At 43.4% G+C, this 20903-nt stretch overlaps 3 protein-coding genes across 6 annotated transcripts; all 3 read left to right on the top strand.

The window, feature by feature from the left end:
• Positions 1–271: 271 nt before the first annotated feature.
• On the top strand, positions 272–3448 carry LOC123064056 (ER lumen protein-retaining receptor A; the record flags this gene model as incomplete). Its single annotated transcript, XM_044487707.1, is given in 6 exon segments — positions 272–364; positions 470–735; positions 1534–1649; positions 2782–2855; positions 2941–3004; positions 3089–3448. Coding segments are annotated over 6 exon segments (648 nt in total). The 3' UTR covers positions 3126–3448.
• Positions 3449–5615: 2167 nt separating this feature from the next.
• LOC123064030 (enoyl-CoA delta isomerase 2, peroxisomal) lies at positions 5616–9958 on the top strand. Of its 2 annotated transcripts, none has more exons than XM_044487706.1 (2): positions 5616–6491; positions 6616–6924. In XM_044487706.1, the coding sequence occupies exon 1, from the start codon at positions 5739–5741 to the stop codon at positions 6471–6473; it is 735 nt and encodes a 244-aa protein (XP_044343641.1). In that variant the 5' UTR covers positions 5616–5738; the 3' UTR covers positions 6474–6491; positions 6616–6924. The 2 variants fall into 2 exon arrangements, with proteins under 2 accessions (XP_044343641.1, XP_044343640.1); XM_044487705.1 differs by lacking the exon at positions 6616–6924 and adding an exon at positions 9716–9958 and having other exon boundaries at positions 5635–6491.
• Positions 9959–12066: 2108 nt separating this feature from the next.
• Positions 12067–17282, top strand: LOC123063999 (uncharacterized). 3 transcript variants are annotated; one of them, XR_006430643.1, is made up of 4 exons: positions 12067–12365; positions 13012–14915; positions 15023–16468; positions 16553–17282. XR_006430643.1 is itself a non-coding variant. In XM_044487704.1 (3 exons), exons 2-3 carry the CDS (start codon positions 13339–13341, stop codon positions 15105–15107), a joined length of 1659 nt encoding a protein of 552 aa, XP_044343639.1. In that variant the 5' UTR covers positions 12067–12365; positions 13012–13338; the 3' UTR covers positions 15108–17282. The 3 variants fall into 3 exon arrangements, 2 of the variants coding, with proteins under 2 accessions (XP_044343639.1, XP_044343638.1); XM_044487704.1 differs by having other exon boundaries at positions 15026–17282; XM_044487703.1 differs by having other exon boundaries at positions 15023–17282.
• The last annotated feature ends 3621 nt before the right edge of the window (positions 17283–20903 follow it).

Genomic DNA, 20903 nt, shown 5'->3' with positions numbered 1-20903 from the left:
TCGGCCCGCGTCCACTCGCCCGCCGCCAGGTGTGCAGCGCCAGCACCCGACACCCCCTCGAGCCTGACCCACCGCACTGACGGACACTGCCACCCGGGCCCCACCTCCCGGGCGCAGACACAGAGCACGCCGCACCTCCCCCCTTCCCGTCCCTTCCATCGCCACGCCTCGCGTCCTCTCCGCCACTCCCCCGCCGCATCTGGAGCGACCTCCCACCGAATAAACCCCCAAAACCTAGCCGCCGTCGCCGGCGCCGCCGCAGCCGCAGCAGCCATGAACGCCTTCAGGTTCCTCGGGGACATGACCCACCTCTTCTCGGTCATCGTCCTCCTCCTCAAGATCTACGCCAACAAGTCATGCTCAGGTACCAAATATCCCGTCGCCCTCTAGGGTTCCGGCCGCCCCCGCCCCCCTTTTCTCCCCCTCGCCCGTCGCTCACGCTCATGGATCTGGCTGCGCCGCGCCGCAGGGGTGTCGAGGAAGACGCAGGAGCTGTACCTGGCGGTGTTCGTGGCGCGCTACCTCGACCTCTTCACCGACTACATCTCGCTCTACAACTCCGTCATGAAGATCGTCTTCATCACCACCTCCGCCGCCATCGTCTGGTACATGCGCCGCCACCCGCAGGTGCGCCGCACCTACGACCGGGACCAGGACACCTTCCGCCACGTCTTCCTCGTCGCCGCGGCCTTCGCGCTCGCGCTCATCTTCAACGAGCGCTTCACCCTCCGCGAGGTGATGTGGCCTCATTGAGCCCGGCCTTGCATTCTCTTCCTTGTCTTTCCGAATTGATGACGTTGCGAGATCTGAGATGAGTTCGTTACTTTTGCTGAATCTGTGTGCTATGCAGAAATATATATTTGTTTTGGTGTAGTAGCTAGTAGATTGTTTAGGGTCACAATTGGTGTGTGGGAGATCGGCTGCTAGTCCTGTGAGACAGTGTCATTTAACAGATTCAGCTGAGTATGGCCGGTGGAGCCACATTGCCAAACCCATTTTGCAGTTTGATCTTTCGCAAAATACGGGGGAGATTGTTTTTATGCAGTGATGACCATGCTTGACTTTGATATATGACTAATTCCAGAATAATCATATGAGCATTCAATCTATTTACACAACAAGTCGGTGGTACACTAGAAAGCTCCAGTATTAAGCTGAAGCCTGAAGGTGCCACAATTCTAGAGAACTTACATGTTGAATAAAAGGTGAAGAATATACATGTGTATATGCTGCGGTTGGAACTTCTAAGCTTTAGCGATTCTTTACAGTGTCCTCCACAGTGTGCATATAGTCAGCAATTCTTCTTATTTCGGTAAATTCAGTTTGACTCATCTCTCTGTATGTTCGCTTGTGTGCTACAGCTTATCTTATTTAGCAAGTGGCAACCTTTTCTGGGGAACATGTCCATGTTGTTCCTGTTTTTGCTGTGATTTTCGGTACTTAGTGACCCATAGTACATTAGTGAAATGTGACCAATTATAGCAATCATTATTATGGTGACTGAACTTCTCATAAAATATTGTCACTGTACAGATATGCTGGGCATTTTCGATTTACCTGGAGGCAGTGGCGATTCTACCTCAGTTAGTTCTACTCCAGAGAAGCAGAAATGTGGATAACTTGACTGGACAATATGTTCTCTTTCTCGGGTATGAGTTTACGCCAAATAGGCTTATCTTTTACTAATGAAGCAAGTTTTCATCTCATGATTCATATAAGTTCAGTTGTACTTTATATGTTCATAAGATATTATGTATGGTCTAAAAGCATCAATTGTTGTTTAGCTGTTTGAATCGATATTCAGATTATGTGCAATCAAGTATTGAATTGTTTGAGAAATATAACCCTGTTTGGCTGTTTGAATTGATAGACAGATTATGTGCAATCAAGTATTGGATTGTTCTAGAAATATAACCCTGAATGTTTACGGGATATTTAATTTAAATTGTTCAAGTTGAACGCCAATTATTTTAAACTATTGATCGCATTGGAGGTAAATAGAGCACACCTGAATTGGTGCATCCATGCTTAGTTTTTTGGGGTGCATTTGGTTAGACCTAGGTCAATCTTGAACTGAAACTTCCAGGTTTAATTAGTTGTAGCCATGTTGGTTACGTTACGCTTAGCATATACTCCCTCTACTCCAAAATACAAGGTTTATTAATTTTCTGAAAAGTCAAACTTCTATATGTTTGACCAAGTGTATAGAGAAAAGTATCAATATCTACAATACCAATTACCAATCATTATCATTAAGATTCATCATGAAATATATTTTCACATTTTATTTATTTGTTATTGTAGATATGTATACATTTATTTTAATATAAAGTTGGTCAAAGATAGAAAAGTTTGATTTTTGGAAAAAACTAGTACTCCCTCTCTCCCAGTTTACAGGGCGTGCGCGTACCCCTAGGTCGTCAATTTGACCAACCTAATACAAGTCATATATTACAAAAAATATACCAATATAAACTTTAGATGTTCTATTTTCAAACGCTATAATTTTTGTGTTATATATAGTTCATATTAGGATGATAAAATTGACAACCTAGATATACGCGCAGGACTTATAAACTGAAACGGAGGAAGTACACCTTATATTTTGGAATGGAGTGAGTACATAGTATATTGTAGTTAGACTTGAATTAGACCTGTAAATTTGTGCAGAAATGAGTTTTGATCTTGAAATAATCAATCTTATTGAAACTTGTGTCCCTGCATCTCCAGTTGTTTTCGTCGTTTTCGTCTGTTTCTACTAAAACAATACTTGTTTTGCAGGGCCTACCGTGCATTCTACATTCTAAACTGGATCTACCGTTATTTCACAGAGGGTCACCAAAGCAGATGGATCCGTGAGTCCAAATCTTTTTTTGCACTCCTGTTTCATGCTTCACATTTTATCATAATTACCATTCCCTAATTCTCTTTTTCCTTCAGCTTGGATTGCTGGTTTGGTTCAAACTGGTCTATACGCAGATTTCTTCTACTACTATTTCTTAAGGTAAACTGCATAGTGTTCTTTCACGACACATTTCTCATGCACACGCTCCTCGGCTTCTGACCAGTTTTGTGCTGGCCATTGCAGTTGGAAGAACAACGTGAAGCTTGAGCTGCCTGCCTGAGCATGCTTTGTCCATGCGAGAAAAAGCACACATTGCATTGCATGGGCCAGAAGTGTTATCGAAATTGAGTTGATGATATTGGCTTGAAGAGACTCGGTGGTTCTGTAGTGGATTATCTTGGCAAAAAGCTATATTACGTATGAGAGGCTAACAGTACAATAGTAGACTAGTTCCATTTTGTACCTGGAATGGAGAATCAGCGAATCCCAATTCATTTGGCCTGTTGTTTGCCCGCTCGCTCTATTTCACCTGCTGTAAACAAACAAACGATGTGATCTCCAGTGGTCTTGCCCGCGCTATGTGAACCGTTGTGACTTGAACTATATGTGTTTTTGTCGTGGCTGCGTTGTGTCAGAAAGCTTTGTGCTTCGCCGAGTACCAAGTTTACAATGGTCAGGAATGTTTCGTTTTTCCTTTTCTGTTGTGTTGACGATTTGTGCAGGCTAATGCATTATGTTGTCGAAGCCATTTGATCTGCATTGGTTGGTGATGTGATTTTATTTTTTTGAAAACGAGGCAAAAGACTTGCCATTTTCATTGATTAAGGCGAAGAGTATTGCCTGGTTAATTGATGAATAACCGGGCTAAAACCGATACATCCTGACCCATATGACATGGGCACCATCGGCCAACCTGGCTACTGACATGGCACACAGAGCTGTAAAGATGACAAACACCCGCTGAGGAGTTGCAAGCACCATTGTCATCACCGGTTGCCTTGAACGAATGATCCGACTTAACCATAGAGCTCCATCATCGAAGCCAACTCGCAAATAGCTACAAAAACCATGGCGGTACATGCCAACAAATGACTACACGCGCAAGCAACCGACACATGTGAGGACGCCCGTCCATCGATCTGGTTGCTGCACTTTGTGATGCGGCTTTTGGTGGCTGCGGTGGAGGTGGTCGCGGACTCGCGGTGGTGCTGTGGTGGTGGACGTCGGCTACGGCCAGGGGGTGGTGCATGTCTGGTCACGCGGTGGATTGTGGGATTCCATGGCAAGAGTGAGGTAGTCCTCGGCAGGTGGTGGTTACTCGGCGGCGGTCGGTGGCTGCAGGTGGTCATCTCCGGGAGAAATCCTTGCTCCGGTCTTCTTCGGAGCCGGTGACGACGGCGCGCGCGGGTGCGGGGATCTTTCTTGAAGCGTTGTCGTAGAGGTGTGCTCCTCTTCCCCATGGCTTTGGCTCCAGAAGGAAACCTCAGATCCGTTGGATCGGGCGATGGAGGCGTCCTCGCGTATTTCTCCTCCTAGGGGGCATCGTCTCGGAGCCGACCTACGACTGGGTGACCGGTGGATGGCGGCATCTTTGCCGTGGATGGGTGGCATCTTTGCTGCATGGTTTGCTAAGGCGGGGCGCTGGTTTGTGTTTGGAAACATTATGGCATCAAGAGAAGCTTGGGTCGCGGCATGGGCTTCGGTAGTCGGTTTTTCTCGGCGTGCCCGAGGTGCTCTTTCGTGGTTGCTTGGTTGTTTTGGAGTCAGAGCTGTGTTGGATAGTCCAGGTAATGACAATGGCAGACACTCAGTGGTCGTTTGCGGAAGACACGTTTGGCGCAAGTCTTGCATATTGTTGAAACTCAGGGCTTCTTTGATTCAAAGGAATTTTATAGGATTTCTGGAGGATTGAAATCCTTAGGATTTTTTCCTATGTTGGTCCTTTGATTCATAGGATTGGATCCCATAGAAATTTTTCCTATGAAATCTTCTGTACTATATTTTATAGGAAATTTAACATCCACTCAAACCTCTTTTTACAATTCCTTTATTTTTTCCGTAGCATCAAACAATCATTGCTAATTCTATAGGATTCAAATGGGCATGCCACTCAAACCCTACACTTTTCTTATTCCTATGTTTTCAAAAGCCTACGAATCAAAGAGGCCCTCAGCATGTGAAAACAAAGATGAATGAATAGTAATCGATCTGGTTGCCCTTTCATTAGATGATCAATGTATCTATATATAGATGGCAACTGACGTGACCGATCACGAGAGGTGCCTGTTCAGGGAAGGAGAAAAACCGACGCGACGGTTGCCAATCAGGCAACTGCCTGCGGTAAGACAAAGGGAGATTCCCCCATAGTTAACACATGTTAATTAACTCTCCCTTCAAAAAAAACACATGTTAATTAACTCTAACACATATTTCTCGTGCGGTGATGCGAAATTGGCCGATCAGGTCGTTGTACAGAACGAAATCGACCGGTACCCGAAGCTGGATCCGGACGACGGTGAGGTTGGTTTATGGTTGTGTAACTATTTAGTGCGGGCAGCTCCAATGCCCGGACATCATCGGTGATGCATATGCAAATTGAATAATCCTTTCTTCCACATCATCAGTGCCTACTGCTCTTCTCCCCATCGCACCATCCAACCTGCTAAAATTCAGCGACACTTCTGAGAGATTTCAGTAAAATAAAACCGCGGTGAATTTCCTCCGCCGAGGGCAAAACAACACGGCAGCGCCCGTCGGGTCCTCCGCTGCCCGACGAGGCGCGAGTGTTAAATCCGCACGCAACCCCCGCGCCCCGTCAGACACACCAACCACCACCTCCTCCGAGGCACGAAGTCCACCACGCCCCCGCCCGCCCCGCAGCCGGCCGGCGACGATGTGCACCCTGGAGCGGCGCGGCCGGGTCTTCGTCCTCACCCTGACGGGCGAGGACCAGCACCGGCTGGGCCACCCGCTCATCGCCGCCATCCGCTCCGCGCTGGCCGAGGTCCTGGCCGCGGCCCAGGCCCAGCCGCAGGGCCCGGGGGCGGCCCTGGTGACGGTCGCCGAGGGCCGCTTCTTCTCCAACGGGCTCGACATCGGGTGGGCGGGCACCTCCCGCGCGCGGCTCGGGGAGCTCGTCGACGCGCTCCGCCCCGTCGCCGCCGACCTGCTGGCCCTCCCCATGCCCACCGTCGCCGCCGTCACGGGCCACGCCTCCGCCGCCGGCTTCCTCCTCGCGCTCTGCCACGACTACCGCGTCATGCGCGCCGACCGCGGCGTGCTCTACATGAGCGAGGTCGACATCGGCCTCCCCCTCCCGCCCTACTTCGTGCACGTGCTCCGCGCCAAGATCTCCCAGGCGCAGGCCCTGCGGGACGTGGTGCTGCGCGGGAAGAAGCTCCGGGCGCCCGAGGCCAGGGAGATGGGCGTCGTCGACGTCGTCTGCCCCGGCGCCCCCGAGACCGCCGCCGAGGCCCTCAAGCTCGCCGAGCAGCTCGCCGCCAGGAAGTGGGACGGCGCCGTGTACGCGTCGATTAGGATGTCCATGTTCCCCGATGCGTGCAGGGCCGTCGGGATCGCCGTGGAGAGCGACGAGGAGAAGAGCAGGCACTTCGCCTCCAGGCTCTGATCAGGACACAGATTGGAGGTCAGTCCCCCTCTGCAACTATGTATCCCCTGTCTCTGTCTACGTGTTTGCTGAACTTACTGAATAATGGAAATTGCTGTTGTCGTTACGGTACAATTTGGTGACAAAACTGCTGGTTTGGCAGATTGCGCTATTGGGCTGAAGCCAAATTATATTCCTATGCTTTGGATGATAGATGCCGTAAGAATCTGCCTAGTTTGAGCAGTACTTGTAGTACTCCAGAGTAGCTTCGATCTGATTGAGGTCATCACAAGATGCAGCTAGAGGGCTCACTCGAATTGTCCTCACCATTTTGTTTTGTTTGTATAATTCTAGTTAGAGATGAAGCCTCTTCAGATGTGGGTACCCAAGCTATTAGATGTGCTAAACTAACACTCTGTACAGCCTTGTGAAATCTGAATACGAGTGCATGAAGATTTATCTGTCAATTTTAGGGCTATAGTCCACTATGCTGTCCTCTTGCACTAGTTTGTTCTGCGCAGGCAAATCCATGTTTTGGGCTGTTCCAGGGCTCCTTATTAGAACTTTTCCATGTCTAGTTGACCATTGCTTCTACTTTGGGTTTATCGAAACGATGTTCGTGAATAAAGGTCGTGGTGGAGAAAAACTGGATGGATGAAAAACCTGGTGGAGGGACATGGTGGGAGGTGGAAACTGATGATAAAAGAACCTTACATGTGTTTTAACTTTTAAGTAGTATATATAGAGATAAATAAAAGTCAATAAGCACACGGTTCATCTAGTAACATGAGATGCTACCGCTGTGGTGGTTATTCTCATCAGTGGTCTTGGGCTCAAGCAGGATGCTGCCTTAGAGGACTGACCAACTCACACCTGCAGCCTTTCTTCGACCAACTCACACCCTCTGCCCTCCTTCGACTAACTCCTACCCATAACCCTCCTTCGACCAATTGGTCTAGGTGAGACGCATACCAAGGAAGAAGTCAGCAGATCAAGCTTGACCTTGTCTGTTGTCGGCGCGTAGTCGAGCCCACACCATCAAAATCACCAATGGTGTCGGGAGCGTACATGTGGGCCTCGTCAATGTTGAATCCAGAAAAGGAAGGTCAACACAATTGGGAAGATTGAGGTAATGCTTCAAACTCATCAGTTTTAGAGGCTGTTCCACAGCTGCAGCCGGAAGCCCCTAAATAGCAGCTCCCGGCTTCGAAGCCGGAAGCCGGAAGCTGGCAGGAATCCCAACCAAACAACCCCTAAGCTGAAGCGAGGCACTTATCCATTTTAAGCTGAAGAGGGGCTTGTTGAAGAGAGGCACTTATCCGTTTTAAGCTGAAGGGAGGCTTGTTGGTAGATTTTTTTTTCCCAATGTCACTCATTCCGAAGGTATTGTATTGTGATATTCCCAAGTTGTTTTTTTTTTGCTCAAAGCTCTGATACTTCGGTGAGGGGGATGCGAAACCGAACACAAGACAAGAAAAATAATATGATGCATTGTTCGCAAGCTTCACTACATGTGCCACTCGTTGCATGTCATCCTAGGCATATGTAGAGAGAAAAAAAATGTGTTATACATCAGACAAGTAGGTATGTCTTTACTTCTTTTGAACTGGGAATGTCTTTACTTGTTGGACAAAAATTATCAATAGTAGCTATTTGTTAATCTTCGTTGTCCTAGTACAGTCTATCATGAGAAGTAGGTTTGATGGATAGATAGGTTGATAGGTACCATAAAGTGAGTTGGACAATACAAAATGCTACAAGAAGTTAAGATGCACCGTGGTTACTTTAAAGATGTAAAAAGTACTCCCTCCTTCCCAAAATGAAGGATGTCTAACACCTCACAGCTTGTGCTATAGTTTCTCACTAAACAATCACATCGTGCACTTGACTTCATTTATCTGAACAAGTCCTCTCAACAATGCCATGCACTCCACTACAAAAGATAGACTACTCCGGTAGAGGAGGCCATACATAGTCTGAAAGAAAATACAGCTTCAAGTTCAGATTAAAAATATTGTTTGATCAAAAGAGAAATTATCAAAATTGTGACACCTATAGTAATGCCCCACATCGGTGACCAGCTAAGAATGTTCATCCCTTATTTTTAGACAGAAAAACATCACACCCAACTTTAAAATGATAAAACTCCAAATGATTTGACCATATACTAGGAAACATAGAGAATAATATTGCAAAAAACCATGAACAAGTACAAGCAAACAACAAATAAAAAGACACACACAACTTCAAAGTGATGAGATGCTCAGCCACCAAAGGAATTTGGTGACAAAACTGCTGGTTTGGCAGATTGCCCTATTGGGCTGAAGCCAAATTATAAGTCGTACCAATATTCCCATGCTTTGGATGATAGATGCCGTAAGAATCTTCTTAGTTTGAGCAGTACTTATAGTAGTCCAGAGTAGATTCGATCTGATTGAGGTCATCACAGGATGCAGCCAGAGGGCTCACTCGAGTTGTCCTCACCATTTTGTTTTGTTTGTATAATTCCAGTTAGAGATGAAGCAGCACCATCTGTCAGCAAGGCGTGAGTACCCGAGCTATTAGCTGTGCTAAACTAACACTGTACAGCCTTGTGAAATCTGAATACGAGTGTATGAAGATTTATCTGTCAATTTTAGGGCTATAGTCCACTATGCTGTCCTCTTGCACTAGTTTGTTCTGCTCAGGCAAATCCATGTTTTGGGCTGTTCCAGGGCTTCTTATTAGAACTTTTCCATGTCTAGTTGACCATTGCTTCTACTCTGGGTTTATATTGAAACAACGTTCGTGAATAATAATGATGAAAACTAAGATAGCAGAATATTTATCTAGATTGCATGCGCCGTTGGTCTTTCCAATTTCTGTATGAACCAGTCTGTTTATGCTGTGGCTTCATGCTTATTATTAATGATGACACATCTGATCTGGGACCAAACCTTCACAAAAATGGGCTATTATTCTTTTTTTTCTTTTCTCTATTGAAATGTGGCTTAAATAGATAAAGCGGTTTAAATCTAATAAGATTGGGACTCCATTGTGTATGATATTTTCTGTACAATCATTTATGTACAATCACGAACCATGTCGGAACACAAGGTGTTGTTGCTGCTCCAAGTTGCTATTGTATGCCCATCCACTGTGTGTCGGCCCTGCTACGTGACATTAAAGCGAACAATTAGAACTTCCTTCTTCTCTGGTGATTTATAATTCTTTCAGACAGTCTTCAAGCTCCTGAACCAACCTGCCTTTTTTTTTTCCTGCAGAGTGTCTATGTAACCTGAAATCTCTCTTGGTATTCTGCACCTGTACATTGATCAGCCATCGGTGCTCTGTATGAAGCAAGCAGTACATACTTCTGCAGACGTTGTATCTCCTTGCTTTGGGAGCATGAAATAAACACAACGCTTGTGTACGACTGTTGGACATATTGTTTTGTTGTTGCTGCAGTGAGATTCTCGTTTACAGAATTGACATATGACACCTGAATGCATTCCGGTCGTTCGACATTTGCCTGTTGAAACCATAAGAGCATGTTTGGGTAGAAGGATATGGATTCAAAACTAGGTTTAGCTAAAGTGACCGACCACATCCAAATATTCCTAAGGCCCTATCCAAACTGAAATGTTATAATCTCAAAAGATGTTAATAAGCACACGGTTCGTCTAGCAAAGATGAGATGGTCCACTGGTGGCTATTCTCAATGGCGATCTTGGTCTCAAAGTAATCAGCCACCTTCATGCACACACCAAGGAAGGAGTCACCGGATGAAGCTCGTCGTGGTCATTGTCAGCGGGCGGCCTAGCACTAGGATGAACGATGGAGGAGTGAGCTGTACTCGTCGACGCCGAATCGGAAAATGAAAGATAGTCACTATCGGGCACTAGTATGTATGCACGTTTTAACATTATGGGGTGATTTTTGGTAGGAAAAAACATAGATTTGCTGATTAATTCAAAGAAAAAATATTCTTGATTTATAGATGCCGAAATAAATTATATTATAAAGAAAGTCGGAATTAATATATGCAATCCCCACAATTTGTTAACAAAGAATCCCGCAAAAAATGTTAATAAAGAAAAGAATTAAAAAATGTAATTTAATTTCACTTTATGTTTCTCCCTCGAAACCACTTTTTTAGGCTCAACTCGTTGCCAATCTCAAGCTACAACATGTCTGGCCCAAGAGGAATTAGTTTGGCCCACATCTCTTGAGAAGTATCTGGCGGTTCATTCTAGAACATTGGTGGATGCAACAACCATGCACTATTCACTACGAATCCCGCTACTTTTAGCCGTTGGATTTAGGACATAAATGGTTAGGATTGATGGTCAGCTCCTATTCAAAACTCGTAAACTATATAGTAGTATAGATATCGAAGGAATGCTTTAAACTCATCGGTTTTGAGACAAGGAGGAACTCTCTCAAGGAAGGCAGCTAGGTTGAATTGATTTCCCAATGTCGCTCATCCCTAAGGCGCATTCACTCAGGATGTGATCCTTCAGTGAGGGTGGACGCAAAATCCAACACAAGACGAGAAGATGCAATGTTGCATCGTTTGCTAGCTTCACTACACGGGCGACTCAATGCATGATATCCTTCAAATTTCGAGCATATGTAGAGAGAGAAAATGCATCATATGTCAGACAAGTAGGCATGGCTTTACTCACCCAGCAATTTTTTTCTGCAGTGGATATTTATTCATCTTAATTGTCCTGGTACAGCTTCGGTGGGTAGAAAGATTTGTAGGCACCATAAAGTGGGTGGAGAGATGGGAGGTCAGGTCAGGTCCTCTCTACAGCTTGGCATCCCCAGTCTCCAATGTGTCTGTCTGCCTAGGTGTTTGTTGAACTTAGTACTGAACAAGGGGAAATTGTTGTTCTCGTTGTAGTACAATTTGATGGGAAGACATTGCAGTTTAGTTTCTGCTGGTTTGGCAGATTGTGCTACTCCGTTGAAGCCAATTATAAATATCAATAAGTTCCCATGGTTTCAAGCATACCCTAAGATTCTACTTAGTTTGAGCTGCAGTTGAAGTACTTGAGAGTTGAGACTAGCTTGAATCTGATTATGATTATCACTAGCCAAGCTTAGCTGATGTTGATAATCCATCCGATTCAAATGTATCAGCACTACATACGACAACACAAGATACAGCCAGTGAACTCTAGGATTGTTTTTTTTTTGTTTGTTTTGATAATTCTTATTAGAGATGAAGGCAACCTTACATCAGAAATTTGCTTTGGCACATGGGAACGCGTGCTCCTGCCATTGGAAAAAGTATTTCAAAGTGTAAAAAAATTTGGTGCATACATCTTGACATTATATGTGTGCACGTCAAATTTCGAAGAAAACCGATATTTTTTGTGGCTTGTGTAAAAAGACAAAAAAATGTCTTTTGAAAAGCACTTTTTAACACTGGATTTTGTCTTTTTCATAAGCGACCCATAATTTGTCTGTTTTTCGCGAAACGACTTTGTGAGCATGTACAATACCGAGATGTATAATGCGCCAAATTTTTGTTTGAATTTTTTTGACATTTCAAAATAGGTTTAAAACACATTTTAAAAACTATGTCCTTCTCCCTCTGTGAGCACACTTGGCTTCACAACATCACTGAAGCTGCTCCCCATTCCACCAACTCCACCACGAGTCAGCCGCCGCCTCCTCTTCTCATCTGAGCGATTGAGCCGCCGCCGGCGCCGGCGCCCGGCGCCACCACATTTCTCCCCCACCAGGCAGCCCCTCCGTCCTCGCCTTCTCACCGGCCGCCGACCGTCGCGCCGTCGCTAGTCCCGCCACATCGCCAAGCAACTCAGCAGCGACCGTCGGTCCATCCCGGCATCTCGGCGCTCGGCGGCGCGCGTCTTCTCCACTTTGCCACAACGTCTTCCACTGAGCACTCAAGTCAACGTAGTAAGCCCCCATCTCCCATTCTTTGTCTGATTTTTTTTGTTTCATTCTTCGTTTGCTACTATTCTGTATGACTATATGTACATGGTAAGTTGGATCTTGGGTGCACTGTTCTTTAGTATATTTGCTACTGATTTTATTCGATGCAACTGCAAGTATAGAAGAATTTTGCGTTGTTATGCTGTCAAAAAATTTCTTTAAAATATGCATGCTGTCAATGTGTTCTGAAAGTGCATTTTCTGTGCATGGTACATGATTCGGTTAAAACCAAAAACTGAACCGAAAAATCGGTTAACCGGAATTTCAGTTAGCTGAATTTTAGTGTCAAATTCGGTTTCCACTTTTCCGAACCGAATTCACAAAAAAAAAAAAAACGAACAACGCCCAGAGGCCTGGAGAGAAGATGTAATGGTTAGCCAGTTTGTCATATTTATTTCTTCGGCATTGTTTCTCTTTCCATTCCATACACCGCATATATGTTTAGTCTTTGCTGTATATTTAGCCAGCAGGAAGTGGTGTCATAAACAAAACATTGGATACTTCCTTGTTGAACATGCCTAGTTAAAGCTAAAAAGGAAGTATATTATTTAATCAGGTGTTTTGCTATTTTCAAAATTTCACACTGAATCATCCAACTTATACTCATCAGGTGGTCCGAGGCACAAGGAATCTAGCATGCGATGGAGCATAGCGGGTGGGAAATCCAACTTCTTGTACTGCTCAGCTTCACATTGCAGTCGTTCCTCTTCTTTGCTGGCAGACTGCGGCGCCGAAGCAGCAACAGCTTTCTCAGGCCCTCTGGGCAGTTTATTTGGGGGCAGACCTGGTAGCAGTGTATGCACTGGGCTATCTCTCTAAGCGCCAGGATGTCACCATTGAAACAAACATACTTACAAGAACCCAACCACTAGCTTTCTTTTGGGCACCATTCCTCCTCATCCATCTTGGTGGGCAGGATACCATCACTGCTTTCGCCATGGAGGACAACAACTTGTGGTTGAGGCATCTGTTGAATCTGGTGATGCAAGTTGCCCTAGCTTTATATGTTTTTTGGAAGTCCATTGGTAAACACAGTGCAGACCTTCTGCTTGCGGGTAGCTTTGTGTTTGTTACTGGAATTATCAAGTACGGAGAAAGAACATGGTCTCTCAAGTGTGGCAGCCTTCAAAGTCTCGAGAGCTCAGATGCACTGCGTTACAAAATGGAACTGCCTGAAGGAATCGCTGGTGATGTTGGCGTTGTTCGTGCTGCTCTGGATTCCATGCCATTTGTCCTTGATGTCATGGCCGAACGCAACTTGCTTGATCTCGGCCGAGAATATATGAACAAAATAGATGACCCTGAGCAAATGATACGGATGGTGAGGCTTCAGCTTGGCATGATATACGACGATCTCTACACTAAGTCTCTTGTGCTCAGAACACGGAGTGGAGTTATACTTAGATGCATCTCTCAGGCCTCGGTAATAGTTGCCTTTGTGCTCTTCCATGCAAGTAGCAGAGACAATTATAGCAAAGCTGACATTGCCATCACCTATTCGCTATTTGTGGGTTGTTTTTTCTTTGAAGTCAGTTCAACGTTTGTTTCCATGTTGTCACCTTGGACATGGGCATGGTTGAAGGTTAGAAGGTGTGATGCACTCGCCAGTTTGTGGGTTTTCTTTTGCTCTGACATCGGATATCCAAGGACGATGAAGCAGCAGCGGTGGCCAAATTTGATTGGACAGTACAACTTACATAGCTGGTTGACTGACAGCGGCCCGAAGCAAAGCATAATAATGGTTGTGTTCAGAAAGTTGTTTGTGGATTTGTTGGGTGTCAAAAAGAAGAAAATATTTTGGATGAGCAAGCTATTAGACACCGGTTACGTGGATGTGGGTAGCAAGATTGTGGAGTGTGTTGCAGAAGAGATTAGTCTCTTGACATTTGATTCCTATATTGATAAACCCAATGAATGGCCAAAAATTGGTTCCTTGTTGAAAGAGGCATCAGAACTTTTTGCTAATGATTTTGGTATGGCAATTATCTGGATGCATGCAGTTACTGAGTTGCTTTTGAAAAAATGTGAATCTTCCCATTCAGATATAGAGTTTCATGGTACAAGTGAATTTGGTTTGATGATTTTGGTATGTCGGAAGCTATCCAAGTACGTAATGTACCTTTTCATTCACCACCCTTCCATGCTGCCGCTCTCTATCAGCCCAGCACCTACCCTGGCTCAGGCTCACGAAGTATATGATGATTTCACCAAGGATAGTGTTGAGTTGGAGGTAAGCAAGGAAACAGTGGAGGAGGTAGCACGCATGTGGACGCGGCTACTTGTTTACGCTGCTGGCAAGTCCAAGGCGGCGCTGCATGTTGCGCTGCTGAGCAGAGGAGGAGAGCTCATCACATTCGCATGGCTAATCATGGCCCACTGCGGGTTTGGGGATACTCGCGTTAGAAGACTTCAACTTACCAATATTGATGCCCACATAGTGAGAGAATTAGATTTTACACCGCGACACCTCTTCAATCTTCCCATGGAAGATCAGATATCGGACTCTGCTAATCGGTAAGTGCGTTTGACCACTTTAATTTTTTATTCCTTAAACTAGCTAGATCAGAAAAGATTGCTCCATGGATCTTTATTTTTTTTTGTTTCGTTTTTATTTTGAAAAGCAGGTCAAAATTGGATGATGAGAACGCGAATGGGATGACGACTAAGTCAGATCGCTTCGTGGTTGGTAGCCGTAGCTTTCCATGAGGGTCCGTCCATATGTGGTTTTCTTATGTGCTTGTTTATTCTCAGTAAGGTTCATCTTGCTTGGTCGTGCTATTTTCTGCTTATTGTGTCTGTTTACGTAATTTTAAATTGTGGAGTTCATTCAGCGGACTTTTGTGCTATTCGCTGAATTATGATGTCACATTGTGGAATTTGCGAGATTATAAGGAATTAGAAAAAATGCACCTCACATTGTGGAATTTTATTAGAAAACAAATACACTTATATAAATGAACGACTGGAGTATAAGTACCAATTAATTCCCATGATTTGGATTGTAAGATTCCATCTAGTTTGAGCTACAATTATCAGACTTTATACTAGCTTGAATTAGATCGTGGGCCAGTACTACATAGGACAGCCTTGGTATAAGAGGTCAACACAATACATCTAGTGGGTTCACTCTAATGTCCTTAGGATTTTTTGTGTTTGAATAATTCTAGTTTGAGATAAAGGCTGCACAACATGTCCTCTCCATGTGCGAGCAAGGCATGGATACCCAAGATATTAGCTGTGCTAAACTAACACTCTGTACAACCTTGTGAAATCTGAATATACGAGTGCATGAAGATTTATCTGTCAGTTTTATCTTATCGCTATGGTCCACTTTGTTGTCCTCTTGCAGTTGATTGTTCTGCACAGACAAATCCATGTTTTGGGATGTTCCAGGGCTCCTTGTTAGAATATTTCCATGTCTAGTTCATCATTTCTTCCATTTTGGGTTTAACGAAATGGCGTTCCTTAATATGATGATGAGAACTACGACAAGATTGCGCTACCGAGATTCGTTGGTCACTCCAAGTTGTGTATGAACTTGTTTGTTTATGATAACTTAAATAGATAATGGTGTGGGTATAGGCATATGACTTCATACCTATCATTAACGATGACACATTTTCTCTCATGTCATTGCGGTGTTTGGCCATTAGTCCTTCAGAAAAAAATGGGCTATTATTCTATTTGTTTCTTTTCACTATTGACATGTGGCTTACATTACTAAATAGATTAAGAGGTTTAAGTGTAATAAGGATGAGGACTCCATTGTGTATGATGTTTTCTTATTATCATTTATCTGCACTCACAAACCATGTTAGAACACAAGGTGTCGTTGTTGATCCCAGTTGCTATTTTATGTTCATCTGTTGTGACTCGACGACATGAAGTGAAGAATGAAAACCCCCACCTCTGGTTATTTATAATCTTGCAGTCTCTCTTTAATCTTTTGAACGACCTGCCTTTTTCCTGCAGAGTTTCTATGGAGCTCTCCTGGTATTCTGCATTTGTTGCTCGATCAGTCAATGATGCTCTTCATGAAGCACACACTATATACTTATGCAAACATTGTATTTTTCTTGCTTTGGAAGTGTGAAATTTTTTTAGAATGCTTGTGTGTGATTGTTGGACTGATTGTTTTGTTGTTGTTGCAGTGGATTCTCATTTAGAAAGTTGACGTGTATGACGTGCTTGGATGCATATTGTTCTTTCCATATTGTCCTATTGGAAGCATAAGAGCATGTTTGGGTTGGAGGAGATATAGATTCAAATCCAGGTTTCGCTTATGCGACCTACCTCATCCAACTACTAAGAGCAAATTCTGTACCAATTTTCCATATTTGCGGTCTTGCGGAGAATGGATGGCTAGATAAGATGGCCCGGGGGCACCTGCTCTAAAACATGTTTCCGAATAAAAAGAGCCCACTTAGTTTCAGCTGCAGTTGTACTACTTGATACTAGCTTGAATCTGATTGAGGTCGTCACTGGCCAAGTGTAGATGATGTTGATAGTCTATTCCGATTTCAATGTACCAACACTACATACTACAACTGGTGGTGTGTATGGGTCGATAAGGATGCCCATATGTTCCCCCGATGCGTGCAGGGCCGTTGGGATTGCCGCGGAGAGCGATGAGGAGAAGAGCAGGCACTTCGCTTCAAGGCTCTGATCAGGACACAGATTGGAGGTCAGTCTCCCTCTAGAGCTTTGCATTCCTAGTCTCTGATGTGTCCCTCCGAACAGGTGTTTAATTAACACTTGCTGAATAAGGGGAATTGTTGTTCTCCTTACAGTACAATTTGGTGACAAAACGTTGCAGTATGGTTCCTACTGGATTGTCAGATTGTGCTAACATTCCCATAGTACTTTGGATGATATTGCTAAGAATATGCTTCGTTTGAGCTCCACCTGTAGTACTGGGAGTAGCTTCAATCTGATTTGTCAGGTCATTCTCTGCAGCCCCAGTCTCTGATGTGTTTGTCTCCCTAGATGTTTGCTGAACTTACTGACTAATGGAAATTGTTCTTCTCGTTACATTACGATTTGATATCAAACAATTACACTTTTTTCCTGCTGGTTTGTTAGACTGTGCTACTAATTGCGCTCAAGCGAATTATAAGTACCAACATTCCTATACTTCGAGTCCACTTAGTTTGAGCTGCAGCTGAAGTACTTCAGGCTAGCTTGGATCTGATGGAGGTTATCACTTCATCACTAGCCAAGCTTAGCTGGTGTTGATAATCTATCTAATTCAAATTTACCAACAGTTCATACGACAAACTTGGTCTAGCAGGTCAACACAAGATTACAACAGCTAAAGGGCTCAACCATATTGTCCTTTGGCTATTTATATTTTGATAATTGAGAAAAGTATACTTTTCGTCCCTTAACTCTTGGCCGAGTCTAAATTTGGTCCCTCAACTTCGAAACCAGACAACTTGCACCCTCAACTATTGAAGCCGGACAAGATTTGTCCCTGGTCTTGGTTTTGACCGGTTTTGGAGCTGACTCACCCTGGTTTTGACCGGCGCTGACTCAAATTCGCGTAGTTTTTTCAAATCCGTGATTTTTTTTAAATCCACGTACATTTTCATATGTGCCCACTCATTGAAATTCGTGTACTTTATTCAAAAATTATTATTTTTAAATCTGTAAACCTTTCTGAAATTCGTGTACCTTTCTCAGTTCATGTAATTGTTTCAAATTCACGTACTTTTTTCAAACCCTTTATTGTTTCTAATCCATGAACTTTTCTACAATTCACGTGCTTCCAAAAATCCATGCACCTTTTCCAAGTTAGCCTATTTTTCAATATTCGTGTAATGTTTTCATGTTCACGTACTTTTTTTGAAATTCACGAATCTTTCAACAATATTTGTGTAAACCTTTTTGAAATTCATGAATATTTTTCAACTTCGCATTTTTTTCAAATTCGCGTACTTTTATTCTAGTTCGTGTACTTTTTTCAACTTCAGATATTTTTCTACAGACCCACGTACATTTTTCAAGTTCGCATATTCTTTCAAATTCACATACCTTTATTATAGTTCGCATACTTATTTAAATTCACATGTTTTTCTACAAAACCACTTACATTTTTCAAGTTCACATATTTTTTAAAATTCGTGTATTTTTATTCTAGTTCACGCACTTATTTAAATTAACGTATTTCTCTACAAAACGCGTACATTTTTCAAGTTCGTGTATTTTTTTTCAAATTTGCTTACTTTTATTATAGTTCGCATACTTATTTAAATTCACATGTTTTTCTAAAAAATATGTTGCGGATTTGGAAAAAGTATGTGAATTTGAAAAAATTACGCAAACTTGAAGAAAGTACGTGGATTTGGATAAAGTAAACTGATTTGAAATATACACAAATTTAAGAAAATGTGCAAACTTGAAAAAAGTATGTGGGTTTGGAAAAAAAAACAGGAATTTGAGTCAGCTCAGTCAAAACCGAGTGAGTCGGCTGCAAAACCGGTCAAAATAGAGTCCAGGGATGAACCTTGTCTGGTTTCAATAGTTGAGGGTGCATGTTGTCTGGTTTTAAAGTTGAAGGACCAAATCTAGACTCTGTGAAAAGTTGAGGGACGAAAAATATACTTTTCTCTTGATAATTTCAGTTAGAGATGAAAGCATATGTCCTTCTCCATCTGTGAGGACGGGGTTGGTACCCAGGCTATTAATTTGGAGTACTATATAACTCCTTACAGCCTTGTGAGTTTCGCAATCCAATGCATAAAGATTTGTTTGTCAAGGTTAGAGCTATTAATTCTGGGAAGAGACGGATTCATTTCTTTTGCTGTTGTTCCAGAGTTCCCTGTTATAAGCGGGGGCATTAGGAGATTTCCCTATCTAGTTGATCGTTGCTTCTACTTTGGGCTTATCAAGACAACATTACTGGATAATGATTGGAGCTACAATAACAGAATTTTAGATAGTTCATCATGATTACGCTATTGAGATTCGTTGGTCTACCCTGTTGTGTATGAAGTGAACGTGTCTGTTTATGATAACCTAAATAGCTAAAAAAAGGTGTGGCTATGAGCATATGACCGCAAGATTATCATTAATAACTACACATCTGATCTCATGACACTGGAGTCTTTGGTCACACTAGTAGAAAAAGGGTCAAACGTGAAGCACAATAGTGCCGGTTTGAATTTCAGCCGGCACTAATGTGTACAATAGCACCGGTTCGTGGCGGCGATCAATAGCACCGGTTCGTGGCGAACCTTTAGTACCGGTTCATGCCACGAACCGGTACTAAAAAGGCTGTGTCAGCCTGCGGTCAGGCTATGGCCCCACCATCACCATTTAGTGCCGGTTCGTATCACGAACCGGTACTAATGAGGTTATGGCAAGCTGTTTTTAGTCCCACCTCGCCAAGAGAGAGGGACTAGGAGCGGTTTATAAGCCCTGAGTGCAGAGACGATGAAGAAGAGGCTCAATGCTCACGTTGCTTATCTCCAAGCCCTCAGGAATATGGCAGATTGCATGGAGCTACGCGCAGTGCAGTTTACACTATTCCGAAAGGCTTGAAGCAAATTAACGAGCATTGCACCTCTTTTTTATTTTTAATAACTTATTACAACTCCGGACTTCTTCTGTTATGGCAAAATCTAATTGCACGTCGGCATTTCTTTTTTTTAAACTTTGGTTATAACTCCAGACTTTGACCATCAAGTTTTTTAGAAAAGAAAAAATAGCAGAAAAGAAAAAATAGCAGAAAAGAAAAAAAACTATAGCTGAAAAGAAAAAAACTATATAAGAAAACTACTCAGAAATAAATAGAACAAAATAAATATAGCAGAAAATAAAGAACTACTCAGAAATAAATAGAAGAAAAAATAAAGCAGAAAAAAAAATTATATTTGCTATTTTTCAATCGTTTACAAAATGATCGTGAAATTGAAAATCACTACAAAATGAACTCTGAAAATGTTGAATTTTGGCAAACTAGATGAATAAAATTACTCACAAATAAATAGAAGAAAATAAATATAACTGAAAAGGAAAAACTATACAAAAAACTACGCAGAAATAAATAGAAGAAAATAAAGCAGAAAAGAAAAAACTATAAAAAAAATTGGGGCGCTGCCCTGTGAGCCTGCTTGGCCACAGGCGTGCAATTACAGGCCTTAAAGACCCATCAGACTCACAGGGCAGCGCGCACAGTTTAGGCCCACAAGCCTGCTATATAGAGGAGTTCGAAGAGGTAGCCGCGGCTGGGTTTATAAATCAGTGCGGCTGCCCTTCGCACGGCGAGGTGGGACTAAACTTTGGGGTGGCAGCGCGAGGCCTTTAGTACCGGTTGGTGGTTCCAACCGGTACTAAAGGGTGGTCTTTAGTACCGGTTGGAACCACCAACCGGTACTAAAGGCCTGCTCTTCCCGCCTCTTGGCCTGGCCAAAGTTGGCCTTTAGTACCGGTTGGTGGCTCCAACCGGTACTAAAGGCCTCTCCTATATATACAACACTTACGAAAATTCAGTTAGATCTC

The sequence above is a fragment of the Triticum aestivum genome, chromosome 1A, assembly GCF_018294505.1.
Source record: "Triticum aestivum cultivar Chinese Spring chromosome 1A, IWGSC CS RefSeq v2.1, whole genome shotgun sequence".
In the NCBI taxonomy this organism is placed as follows: Eukaryota; Viridiplantae; Streptophyta; class Magnoliopsida; order Poales; family Poaceae; genus Triticum; species Triticum aestivum.
The sequence above is the reverse complement of the archived record's forward strand: the minus strand, read 5'-3'. Positions and strand labels throughout refer to the sequence as shown.